The sequence below is a fragment of the Acipenser ruthenus genome, chromosome 30, assembly GCF_902713425.1.
Source record: "Acipenser ruthenus chromosome 30, fAciRut3.2 maternal haplotype, whole genome shotgun sequence".
NCBI lineage: Eukaryota > Metazoa > Chordata > Actinopteri > Acipenseriformes > Acipenseridae > Acipenser > Acipenser ruthenus.
The window spans coordinates 4,985,726-4,998,391 of NC_081218.1; the positions used below are offsets into that span (position 1 = coordinate 4,985,726).

The 12,666-nt window shown below is 47.5% G+C and overlaps 1 protein-coding gene across 1 annotated transcript; it reads left to right on the plus strand.

Annotated features, from left to right (window-relative positions):
* The first annotated feature begins 3,531 nt into the window (after positions 1-3,531).
* Positions 3,532-3,960, plus strand: LOC131702722 (nanos homolog 3-like). Its single transcript, XM_059004534.1, has one exon. The coding sequence runs from the start codon at positions 3,532-3,534 to the stop codon at positions 3,958-3,960; it is 429 nt and encodes a 142-aa protein (XP_058860517.1).
* Positions 3,961-12,666: the final 8,706 nt, after the last annotated feature.

Genomic DNA, 12,666 nt, shown 5'->3' on the forward strand with positions numbered 1-12,666 from the left:
GTAGTTAACTATTTTGCACAAATTATGATTAATATTTCTAAGTCATCTTGAGTAAAGTCAGCCAAATTACTAAAATAATAATAATAATAATAATAATAATAATAATAATAATAATAATAATAATAGGAGGCTGTGTGGTCCAGTGGTTAAAAAAACAGGCTTGTAACCTTGGATAAAGGCGTCTGCTAAATAAACAAATAATAATAATAATTGAGATATACACCTCATTTCCAAAATAAATCAATACAAACATCTACTGGTATTGTAACGTTATTGTACCCAAGGCTTAATTACTTGTGATTACATATTTGACCTTGAGGAATGAATGTATTTTATAGATGACGATTTACACACGTAGTATCAGCTACATACAACGACCTTTTAAGATGATATTGCACAGTCTCGTTCTTAAACGTCTATTATATTTTTCACGCACATTAAATGTACATTTGCTAAATGTTATTTTACTGTGTTAAACACTAAAAAATACTTAATATATACACGTTTAAACTTTGTTTGTGTAAAATGTACATGTTGCGGTTATGGGTGTGCTTCAACGCGTGATTGATCACATGACTAATCCCTAAAGGTTTACTGGATAGAAGAGGAATTGGGAAACAACGTTTTGCTCTGTGCTTTTTTGTTGTTGAAAAAAACAATCAGCACTACAGGTCCAATGAAGCACAGCTACCTCGGTTCAAACAGCCTGCTGTTTACTTTTTAAACGCAGTTAGACTTTTAGACCCGAATAGGCGCGTTTTCTTTGTTTTGACTCGGTACTGATAAAATAGATTCCTGGATGGGCCAAATATCATGACAACGAGCGTGCTGCATATCTGGACTTTATTAAAGAATGCCAGATACCTTTGGGTAACCGAGTTTTGGGACTGTTTCTAATTGATGTCCACATCTGTGTAACTTGGCAAAGCTTTGCAGTACACTTCCAATCAATTCAGTGGATGCAGACGTGCAGTCTCAATGTATGTTCAAATCCACACCAGACAGGGAATGTCGGCAGCAACTGTTGGGAGATGTTGCATGCTTGCCTTTTAACAAATACCAGCACTCTGTTTTAGTAAGGAAGCAAGTACCGCTATGTTTAGGCTTTTTTAGTGCTTTGAAATATTAGGTGTATTTAAACAGGTCCGTGAAATCCTAATTATAATCCTCATCCTAACTGGATGACTTGACCATGGTCATATCACTGAATCCATTTTTTCTTCCTCACTGCGTTCGGTACTTGCTCTGTCTTTTTTGATTTTTAGTGACAGACTCGTCAACAACAGCAGCCACCATGACACTTCACCAGTAAAACCGGACGCACAGGCGCACGCAGCAAGGAACACGCATGACGCATCCCGCATCACGTGACAGTGCAGGTTAACGTGATTGGATAGCCGCATAGACGCAATGCAAACAACTCACTCAATCAACACGCCCTAAACCAGTAGAGTGTGCTGTTGCACCGCCAGCCAGCGCAGCAGCCACATATACTGCATTTCATAACGAGAAAATAAAAATGTCACATGTTTCATCTGGGTTTTCAACGTTTACTCTAAAAATCCGGACAAATGGCGTCCCGACAGTACCTCGATCGGGACGCGGGACAAAGCCCCTATAGGTTTCATTAATAATATTTCTACGTTTTCTGTGTATACAGTCATCCTGGCATTCTCATTAATTTAATTAGATTTAACGTTGTATTTTTTATGCATATCATTCTCCCCATTCCTTTTTTTCTCATTAACTTAAACTTACCTTTTGACAGCCTCAATCTCCCCCTGTCCGCGTCATTTTCCAGTTGCAGCTGTCTCAGCACTTGATTACATTTTATTTATTTATTTATTTATTATTATTATTATTATTATTATTATTATTATTATTATTATTATTATTATTATTATTATTATTATTATTATTATTATTATTATTATTATTATTATTATTATTTATTTATTTATTTATTTCTTAGCAGACGCCCTTATCCAGGGCGACTTACAATCGTAAGCAAATACATTTCAAGTGTTACAATACAAGTAATACAATAAGAGCAAGAAATACAATAACTTTTGTTCAAGTGTGACAAACCACAATTCAATAATACAGCAGATAACAGTGATAGTTACATCAGGATATGATTAAATAGTGATAGTTACATCAGGATATGATTAAATACAAAGTACTACAGGTTAAACACTTGGCAGATTACAGTATTCTGAAGTACAGGATTAAATGCAGTAAAATAGGCTCAACATGTGTTGATAATTTGCCCTGAACCGACGCTGCAGCTGGATGTTTGTGTGTATGGTCGCTATACCGCTGTAAAATATCCGTGTGTCCGCCAGAAAATACACACGACCTTGATTACACTAACATTTATTAAAACATTTTTAGAAGTTAAAAAAAACAAAACAGATACCGGTATTAATATACTCGATCTGCTTTTCTTGATTCGCTGGAGTTTTAAATTATACATGTACAGTAGTTGCTTCTGATTCATGTCGTTTAAATTAAACGCACTTCATTTTCTGACATTCGGATTCTTCAATCTCTGCGCCACGCATACTCGCTTCTCATTGGTCAGTTTCTCTAGTTACGGCTGCGCTGCTCCAGGATCGGATCAAGATTTCGGATCAGTGGAGCTCGGTTCTGATCCGCTTAGTACAATGCCTTTTCATGATCCGGCTCCAGTGAGCCCGGATCCGATCCTGATTTTTGATCTCGTTAGTACAACCGGCCCCAGGTGTAACACTGTGGTGTTTAGTCATGTGGAACTCTAAATAATTGGTAAACGTTATGGGCTTAATTTGTGTCGTAGTCTAATGATTAGATTTTAAACACCAGCCCCGTTATAAACCCGTACAAAATGTTTAAAAAGTGTTGCAAATCATAAACACGTCCCAGAGTTTACAAAATAAACACGACAGGGTGTTTAAATCCTAACACATTTAGAATTACAAACTCAGTGAGGTGTTTGAAAAGGGTTTTAAAGTTAAACACTCGGTCTTACAGTGTGCGATACTGTGTTAATACACATACTGTATGTGAATCTGCAGGTTACCATCCCTGTCAACGCGTTTCAACAATTCATGTACAGTAACAAATATTAATAAACTGACGTCAGAGAACGGTTCTGGCGTCAAAGATTCATTCCATTCCGCGTCGCTGATTTTGCACACCGCTGAACCCCGCGGTTTCAAACGTCTTGTATTATTATAAAAACTCACCATCGAATAATATTATAAAAAGAAAAGAAAGAAAAATGAAATCGCGAGTTGCAAAGTTTTGCAGCTTGAATGCGCCTGGAGGTTAGTTGGTCGGTTCTTTTCGATGGTTTGTTGTATTGATTTTGGGCCGCCTTGGTCAAGGATTTGAGGAACGGGGTGTTACTGTATCCTGGGACCCTGCCTTCAAATTCAGATTCAGGTTCTGGATTGACAGGTCGAAGCTAGAGTACTGGTGGCGACTCCGAGTGCAGACAGTTCAACCGCAAGTCTTTGTGTGTGTATCGTTATTTTACTTTGATCAAAAATGGACCGCGGTAACCAGAGCTTCGACGTTTGGAAAGACTACTTCGGTCTGGCCGAACTGCTGCAGGAGACGAGGACTCGTGGCGCTGCTGGAAGCGAGCCGGGTCCTGAACCGAGTGCCGGTGCTGCAGCGGGCATGGCGGTGACACAGCCCGACCGCGGTACGAAGCAGCAGAGCGCTTCAGAGGTCAAGCCGCCGGCGCTAAACCAACCTGACCCGACGGACAGAGGAAGCAAGTCATGCGTTTTTTGCAAAAAGAACGGGGAGTCCAGAAAGGTCTACAACGGCCACAGCTTTAAGGACGGTGACAAAGTGCTGTGCCCCAGTCTCAGACACTACAAATGCCCGCGTTGCGGAGTCACCAGAGATCAAGCGCACACAAAGCGCTACTGCCCGCAGCATAACACAGACTACCACGGCCCGCTATAGAGAAGCGAGACGGGCAAGGCGCCAGGGGGGCGCCCCCCTTCAGTGATACCCCACGAATATATTTGAGATGCACACGGCCCAGAACCGCCCCAGACCGACAGGCTCCTATTCAAGTCTGGGGAAGCAAAAACACAACTGGGACGGCAGGTAACCGTTCTTCCTCAAAAAACCAAACCAAACCCCAGTTGTTTTAAATGTGGGTTTGTTGTTTGTCCTCGCTGCACTTTGCTGCCGTGCTGTCTGCGTTTACAAGCTGTACTTTGTTTTGTGCTGTAAATAAATATTCGGCATGTTAATGTATTACGAGTCTAATACACAGTATACGTGTGTCTATATGTATATATGTAAAGGTTTTGTATTGCATGTAGAGTTCTTCAGTATATATTTCACTGGGCGTGAGCTGGGGTGAAGGGTAAGGCAGAAGCAGCAGCAAGGGGCAGTTAGTAGGACAGAATGTGGTCACTGACTGAGGGCGACGATGCCGACACATCCCAGGGGCGAAGGACCCAGCAACCGAAATTAGATAGACAAGATGATCGCTGACTGAGGGCGACGATGCCGACACATCTCAGGGGTAGAGGACCCAGCAACCGAAATGAGATAGACAAGATGATCGCTGACTGAGGGCGACGATGCCGACACATCTCAGGGGCGAAGGACCCAGCAACCGAAATGAGATAGACAAGATGATCGCTGACTGAGGGCGACGATGCCGACACATCTCAGGGGTAGAGGACCCAGCAACCGAAATGAGATAGACAAGATGATCGCTGACTGAGGGCGACGATGCCGACACATCTCAGGGGCGAAGGACCCAGCAACCGAAATGAGATAGACAAGATGATCGCTGACTGAGGGCGACGATGCCGACACATCTCAGGGGCGAAGGACCCAGCAACCGAAATGAGATAGACAAGATGATCGCTGACTGAGGGCAACGATGCCGACACATCCCAGGGGTAGAGGACCCAGCAACTGAAATGAGATAGACAAGATGATCGCTGACTGAGGGCGACGATGCCGACACATCTCAGGGGTAGAGGACCCAGCAACCGAAATGAGATAGACAAGATGATCGCTGACTGAGGGCGACGATGCCGACACATCTCAGGGGCGAAGGACCCAGCAACCGAAATGAGATAGACAAGATGATCGCTGACTGAGGGCGACGATGCCGACACATCTCAGGGGTAGAGGACCCAGCAACTGAAATGAGATAGACAAGATGATCGCTGACTGAGGGCGACGATGCCGACACATCTCAGGGGTAGAGGACCCAGCAACCGAAATGAGATAGACAAGATGATCGCTGACTGAGGGCAACGATGCCGACACATCTCAGGGGCGAAGGACCCAGCAACCGAAATGAGATAGACAAGATGATCGCTGACTGAGGGCAACGATGCCGACACATCTCAGGGGCGAAGGACCCAGCAACCGAAATGAGATAGACAAGATGATCGCTGACTGAGGGCGACGATGCCGACACATCCCAGGGGTAGAGGACCCAGCAACCGAAATGAGATAGACAAGATGATCGCTGACTGAGGGCAACGATGCCAACACATCTCAGGGGTAGAGGACCCAGCAACCGAAATGAGATAGACAAGATGATCGCTGACTGAGGGCAACGATGCCGACACATCGCAGGGGTAGAGGACCCAGCAACTGAAATGAGATAGACAAGATGATCGCTGACTGAGGGCAACGATGCCGACACATCTCAGGGGCGAAGGACCCAGCAACCGAAATGAGATAGACAAGATGATCGCTGACTGAGGGCGACGATGCCGACACATCTCAGGGGCGAAGGACCCAGCAACCGAAATGAGATAGACAAGATGATCGCTGACTGAGGGCGACGATGCCGACACATCTCAGGGGTAGAGGACCCAGCAACCGAAATGAGATAGACAAGATGATCGCTGACTGAGGGCAACGATGCCGACACATCTCAGGGGCGAAGGACCCAGCAACCGAAATGAGATAGACAAGATGATCGCTGACTGAGGGCAACGATGCCGACACATCCCAGGGGTAGAGGACCCAGCAACCGAAATGAGATAGACAAGATGATCGCTGACTGAGGGCAACGATGCCGACACATCGCAGGGGTAGAGGACCCAGCAACTGAAATGAGATAGACAAGATGATCGCTGACTGAGGGCAACGATGCCGACACATCTCAGGGGCGAAGGACCCAGCAACCGAAATGAGATAGACAAGATGATCGCTGACTGAGGGCGACGATGCCGACACATCCCAGGGGTAGAGGACCCAGCAACCGAAATGAGATAGACAAGATGATCGCTGACTGAGGGCGACGATGCCGACACATCTCAGGGGCGAAGGACCCAGCAACCGAAATGAGATAGACAAGATGATCGCTGACTGAGGGCAACGATGCCGACACATCTCAGGGGTAGAGGACCCAGCAACTGAAATGAGATAGACAAGATGATCGCTGACTGAGGGCGACGATGCCGACACATCTCAGGGGTAGAGGACCCAGCAACTGAAATGAGATAGACAAGATGATCGCTGACTGAGGGCAACGATGCCGACACATCTCAGGGGTAGAGGACCCAGCAACTGAAATGAGATAGACAAGATGATCGCTGACTGAGGGCGACGATGCCGACACATCTCAGGGGTAGAGGACCCAGCAACCGAAATGAGATAGACAAGATGATCGCTGACTGAGGGCGACGATGCCGACACATCTCAGGGGTAGAGGACCCAGCAACCGAAATTAGATAGACAAGATGATCGCTGACTGAGGGCGACGATGCCGACACATCTCAGGGGCAGAGGACCCAGCAACCGAAATGAGATAGACAAGATGATCGCTGACTGAGGGCGACGATGCCGACACATCTCAGGGGTAGAGGACCCAGCAACCGAAATGAGATAGACAAGATGATCGCTGACTGAGGGCGACGATGCCGACACATCCCAGGGGTAGAGGACCCAGCAACTGAAATGAGATAGACAAGATGATCGCTGACTGAGGGCAACGATGCCGACACATCTCAGGGGTAGAGGACCCAGCAACTGAAATGAGATAGACAAGATGATCGCTGACTGAGGGCGACGATGCCGACACATCTCAGGGGTAGAGGACCCAGCAACTGAAATGAGATAGACAAGATGATCGCTGACTGAGGGCGACGATGCCGACACATCTCAGGGGTAGAGGACCCAGCAACCGAAATGAGATAGACAAGATGATCGCTGACTGAGGGCGACGATGCCGACACATCTCAGGGGCGAAGGACCCAGCAACCGAAATGAGATAGACAAGATGATCGCTGACTGAGGGCGACGATGCCGACACATCTCAGGGGCGAAGGACCCAGCAACCGAAATGAGATAGACAAGATGATCGCTGACTGAGGGCAACGATGCCGACACATCTCAGGGGTATAGGACCAAGCAACTGAAATGAGATAGACAAGATGATCGCTGACTGAGGGCAACGATGCCGACACATCTCAGGGGTAGAGGACCCAGCAACCGAAATGAGATAGACAAGATGATCGCTGACTGAGGGCAACGATGCCGACACATCTCAGGGGCGAAGGACCCAGCAACCGAAATGAGATAGACAAGATGATCGCTGACTGAGGGCAACGATGCCGACACATCCCAGGGGTAGAGGACCCAGCAACCGAAATGAGATAGACAAGATGATCGCTGACTGAGGGCAACGATGCCGACACATCGCAGGGGTAGAGGACCCAGCAACTGAAATGAGATAGACAAGATGATCGCTGACTGAGGGCGACGATGCCGACACATCTCAGGGGCGAAGGACCCAGCAACCGAAATGAGATAGACAAGATGATCGCTGACTGAGGGCAACGATGCCGACACATCTCAGGGGTAGAGGACCCAGCAACTGAAATGAGATAGACAAGATGATCGCTGACTGAGGGCGACGATGCCGACACATCCCAGGGGTAGAGGACCCAGCAACTGAAATGAGATAGACAAGATGATCGCTGACTGAGGGCGACGATGCCGACACATCTCAGGGGTAGAGGACCCAGCAACCGAAATGAGATAGACAAGATGATCGCTGACTGAGGGCAACGATGCCGACACATCTCAGGGGTAGAGGACCCAGCAACCGAAATGAGATAGACAAGATGATCGCTGACTGAGGGCGACGATGCCGACACATCTCAGGGGTAGAGGACCCAGCAACTGAAATGAGATAGACAAGATGATCGCTGACTGAGGGCAACGATGCCGACACATCTCAGGGGTAGAGGACCCAGCAACTGAAATGAGATAGACAAGATGATCGCTGACTGAGGGCAACGATGCCGACACATCTCAGGGGTAGAGGACCCAGCAACTGAAATGAGATAGACAAGATGATCGCTGACTGAGGGCGACGATGCTGACACATCCCAGGGGTAGAGGACCCAGCAACTGAAATGAGATAGACAAGATGATCGCTGACTGAGGGCGACGATGCCGACACATCTCAGGGGTAGAGGACCCAGCAACCGAAATGAGATAGACAAGATGATCGCTGACTGAGGGCAACGATGCCGACACATCTCAGGGGTAGAGGACCCAGCAACTGAAATGAGATAGACAAGATGATCGCTGACTGAGGGTGACGATGCCGACACATCTCAGGGGCAGAGGACCCAGCAATCGAGGACAGGATAGAAAAGAGGTCGCTGACTGAGGGCGACGATGCAGACACATCCCAGGGGCGGAGGACCCAGCAACCGAAAACACATGAGGGTTATGACTCGGAAAGCCGCTCCTCGAGAGGAGATGAGAGAGGTGCCCAGCATCTGAGGCTTTTGTAAGGGGCGCTCGTAAAACCAGATTGGCCGAGACGTCACGCTGCCTGGGACCTGAAAAATAAGGACAAAGCATTGAGGTTAGTATAGGACTCAGCACGTCCTGAAAGAGAGGCAGAATAGAACAGAGCCTCGAGTAAGGTAAGATGAGCGCAGGAGCTGTGACAGGACAGAGTTTGGCCGGGGGTCCGCTCTGACTCACATGGTGAGAACCCCCCTGAAGGTAAGGGAGGCGGATGCCTAGCCCTGAGGTCGGGGAAATGAGACTCACTTGCCCCCTAAAGGATGGACCCCCGGCACCTCACGAAAACTCCCACACCGTGAGACAAACAAGAGACAGTACATGCCAACGCATAACAGAAACAAAAGACCAGAAGGACAAACAGGACAAACAGAGGGAGATTAGTAATTTGTTAGTAGGATGTGACTATGTGTATACCTGCCGCTCAGTGGAGAGGAAAAAACCCCTTGAGGCCGATTAGGGGAAAACCTCTGGTGGCCCCGGCAGACAGGAAGCCCCCACTCCAGGCATACTAGCAATTTTTAAAAATGGGCAGCAACTATATGAGAGGAGAATGAATGAATGAATAAATGAAAGAATCCACTGCAGAAGAGGGCCAGCTCCCCACATTCATGATCTGGCTGTGATTGATGTTGGCCCTTGCAGCAGAAGGGGCTGTGCCTACAGAATGATTTTGGGGGGGGCAGGCATGCTCTGGAGGCGAGGTAGGTTGAGATCCAGTGACGAGTGATCCGAGGAGTGGGGTAGAGTAGGAGGAGGGAGGCTTGCTCTGGATGGTAGAGAGCTGGGTTGAGAACCAGCGATGAGTGATGATAGGAGCGAGAGGAATCAATGAACTGAGGGTCTAGGGGGCGGGTTAAGGTTTCTTGCTGGGGAGATACCTTGATGTTGAAAAGACGGGGTAGATAGGGGACTCTACTTGACAGCTGAATGAACTAACCATGCTGAAATTGATCCGTCTTGGAAGGTACGACCGAATGATGAAGTAAATTAGAAGCAGAAGAAACTGCGAGTTCTGAGGAGACTGAAGAAGGCTGAGATACCTTGACGTTGAAAATGGAGAAAATGGAGAAAATGGGAGAGAGAGAGAGAGAGAGAGAGAGAGAGAGAGAGAGAGAGAGAGAGAGAGAGAATCCCTACCGTGGAAGATGAAAGCCAGGATGAATCCGATTCTGGGCACAGAAGGCTGAAAACACTGACCAAGCTGTAGAATATGAAGCTCTCGAAGAAGGGCGAGGGCTGCAGACATGAAATGTGGAGCAGATTGAAGGAGGTTACTGAGAGTAGGATTCAGTCAAATAGCAACTGATGAAGCTGGGGAGTCTGGGGGGCGGGGGGGCAGCAGACGGGACCAGCTGACGGAACTGGATACCGAAAGTAGAGGCCGAAGGGGAGCTGGAACTGAGGGTTGAGGTAGCGGCTGGAACTGAATGAACATGTGTAAATCGACTGCTGGGGAAGCTCAGCACCCTTTGTGCTCATTTTCTGGAAACAAGGGAAGAGAGGAGATGTCGACCATCCTATGTGTTAGTTAATACGGGATCGATCAGGGGTCTGCTACTATCCTGTCCGCTTGAAATGGAAAAGGTGAACTCACATTCAGAGATTGGGTTTCACAATTCCAGTCATTCTCCTAGTAGTGGAACTCCTTAACTCATAATCAAGACAGATTTCCAGTCTCATATCACGTCTCTCACCATGCATTAATGCTGTAATATTTGAGAGGATGTGAGGACATCTGAATAGATTGCTGAGAAGGTCAAGCACCTCGTATTTTGATTAGATGGGGATTAGCGTTAGCCTTGATTGTGGAATGCTGCCGTGATCTGCATATTGGAGGAAAGCGGGGGAAGCTCTGGAGAAGTGCAGTTACAGATTTAAACTGTAAACTAAAGCAACTCTGCATGCTATAATAGTGAGTAGATCTGAAGAGGGAGCAGAGATCTGCTGCAGTGAGGAGCAATTAACAGTAGAGGACGGGATCTGCTGAACGGTGCAGAGATCTGAAGAAGTAACGATGAAGCGCTGTCAATAATGAGCAGTGGTCTGCTGCAGAAAGAGAGATCTGCTGAAGCAGTGATCTGTTATTGTGAACGGTGGACTGCCATCAGTAGAGTGTGGTGGTCTGCTGCAGAGCGCAGAGATCTGCTGAAGCAGTGATCTGTAATAATGAACGGTGGACTGCCATAGATAGTGTGGTGGTCTGCTGTAGAGCGCAGAGATCTGCTGAATGCGGTGGATATTGGTCTTTGAGTGAAAGGGATTTAGATGAAGCCAGAGATGAAGAATGCATAGAGCTGAGGCTGCTGTAGAACCTGAGAGGATGAAGAATGCGTTGCTCGGAGGCTATTGCAAAATTTATTGATTTGGTCGGGAGCAGTCTGAGTGTATTGTCTAATCGCAGGGTAGAGGACACTTGACTGAAATGATGATAGTTGTAGGACATGGTTTCCGTTTCTGACTGGCAGCTCACGTTGCTGAAATGGTAACTTGAAGGTTGAATAAGGTGCCTTGGTGAAATTTGCTGGTTTGAAGGAGAGGAGCCAGATGAGGAAGCACGAATCCGGGAACAGGAAGAGGTCGCTGGGATGGAAGCCTGGTGCAGGGAAGCTGGAAGTTAATGTGACGGTAGATTCGGAGAATCTCAGAAAGCCGACAAGTACGTGGCTTCATGACCATGTCCTCAAAGGGGCGGGGAGGGCAGGTAGAGTTGAAATTGAAGAATGTCAGTTGATATAGATAGACAAAGGATGAGGCAGGAGGGGAACTCCCGAGAATCCATTACAGTGATAACTGCGAGAATAGATAGAAAAGCTGTAGTGTCCGAGCTTCGCAGCGATACCAAACTCGTTTAATATATATAGAGAGAACTTGTGGTATTATACTGCCATCCAGAGGTTATGATTGGAATTAAGCCATTGACTTGAGTGAATCAGGGTAGAATCTATGAAGTTATTACGATTAAAATCCTTGTCTATGTAGAACAACATTTGCTTATTCCCTTACATTTAAATAATAAATGTTCTAGAGATGTTAGGACAGTTAGTCATGTATATAAATAAGTAAGCGCAGTACTTAGAGGTCATGATTCGGCGCATTGAATTCGTCTCCACCAGTTGTGAAAGCGCAGCAACAGGAAGCCGGAAAACAGCAGTACTGAGGCACAGAGCACGCAGAGCCTGATGAAGCTGCCTGGTCACCATGACAACTTACCACTCCCCGCAGTCACTCAATGAGGGCGTTACCGTGGTAACCGTGGTCTGTAAGGCGCCGGTGGAAAAGTTGCAGTGCAGCACTATCGTTGGAGCATGTTGTGACCAGTCAAACCACGAGCCGACACTGGTTAAAATGGGCAGGATACGTCTTTTAAAAGGTTGAACGTAGCTAATGGAGGTCCAGGGCAGGATCTTCCGATGGAACGGTAACTGTGCTGGCTCTGTGGGAGCGGGGGAGGGGCGTCTGATTGCAGGCGAGGAGTAAAGAGAGATTCCGCAGCCAAAGCTTAATGGTGGATTTAATAGAGCTAAAGTAAGGCAATCGCTGACAACGGGAATGTCGATGTCTTGTCGAAGGAGCTTGAAAGTTTAGCGGAGGATCAGTCTTTCTGATAAAGTTGCAGACAGGTTGAGTAATGAAGCTGCGCTTGAACGGCGCTGTTGCTGGATGGAACAGGAAAGACAAACGTTGGAGCTCTTGAAGCCGAAAAGAGAAGCTGACTGAAAAGAAGGATCACCTGAGCAGGTAGGAAAAGGATTGATAATATCTCTTGGCAGCGCTGTGTAGAGAAACGACCTGCGTGAGCGAAGCAACGAAGTTTAGATATTTAGCGGTGGAGCACGAAACAACGGCGTCTGAGCG

What these genes read in the sequence shown, in the direction of transcription:
- LOC131702722 (XM_059004534.1), top strand. Translation starts at nt 3,532, where the DNA reads ATGGACCGCGGTAACCAGAGCTTCGACGTTTGGAAAGACTACTTCGGT.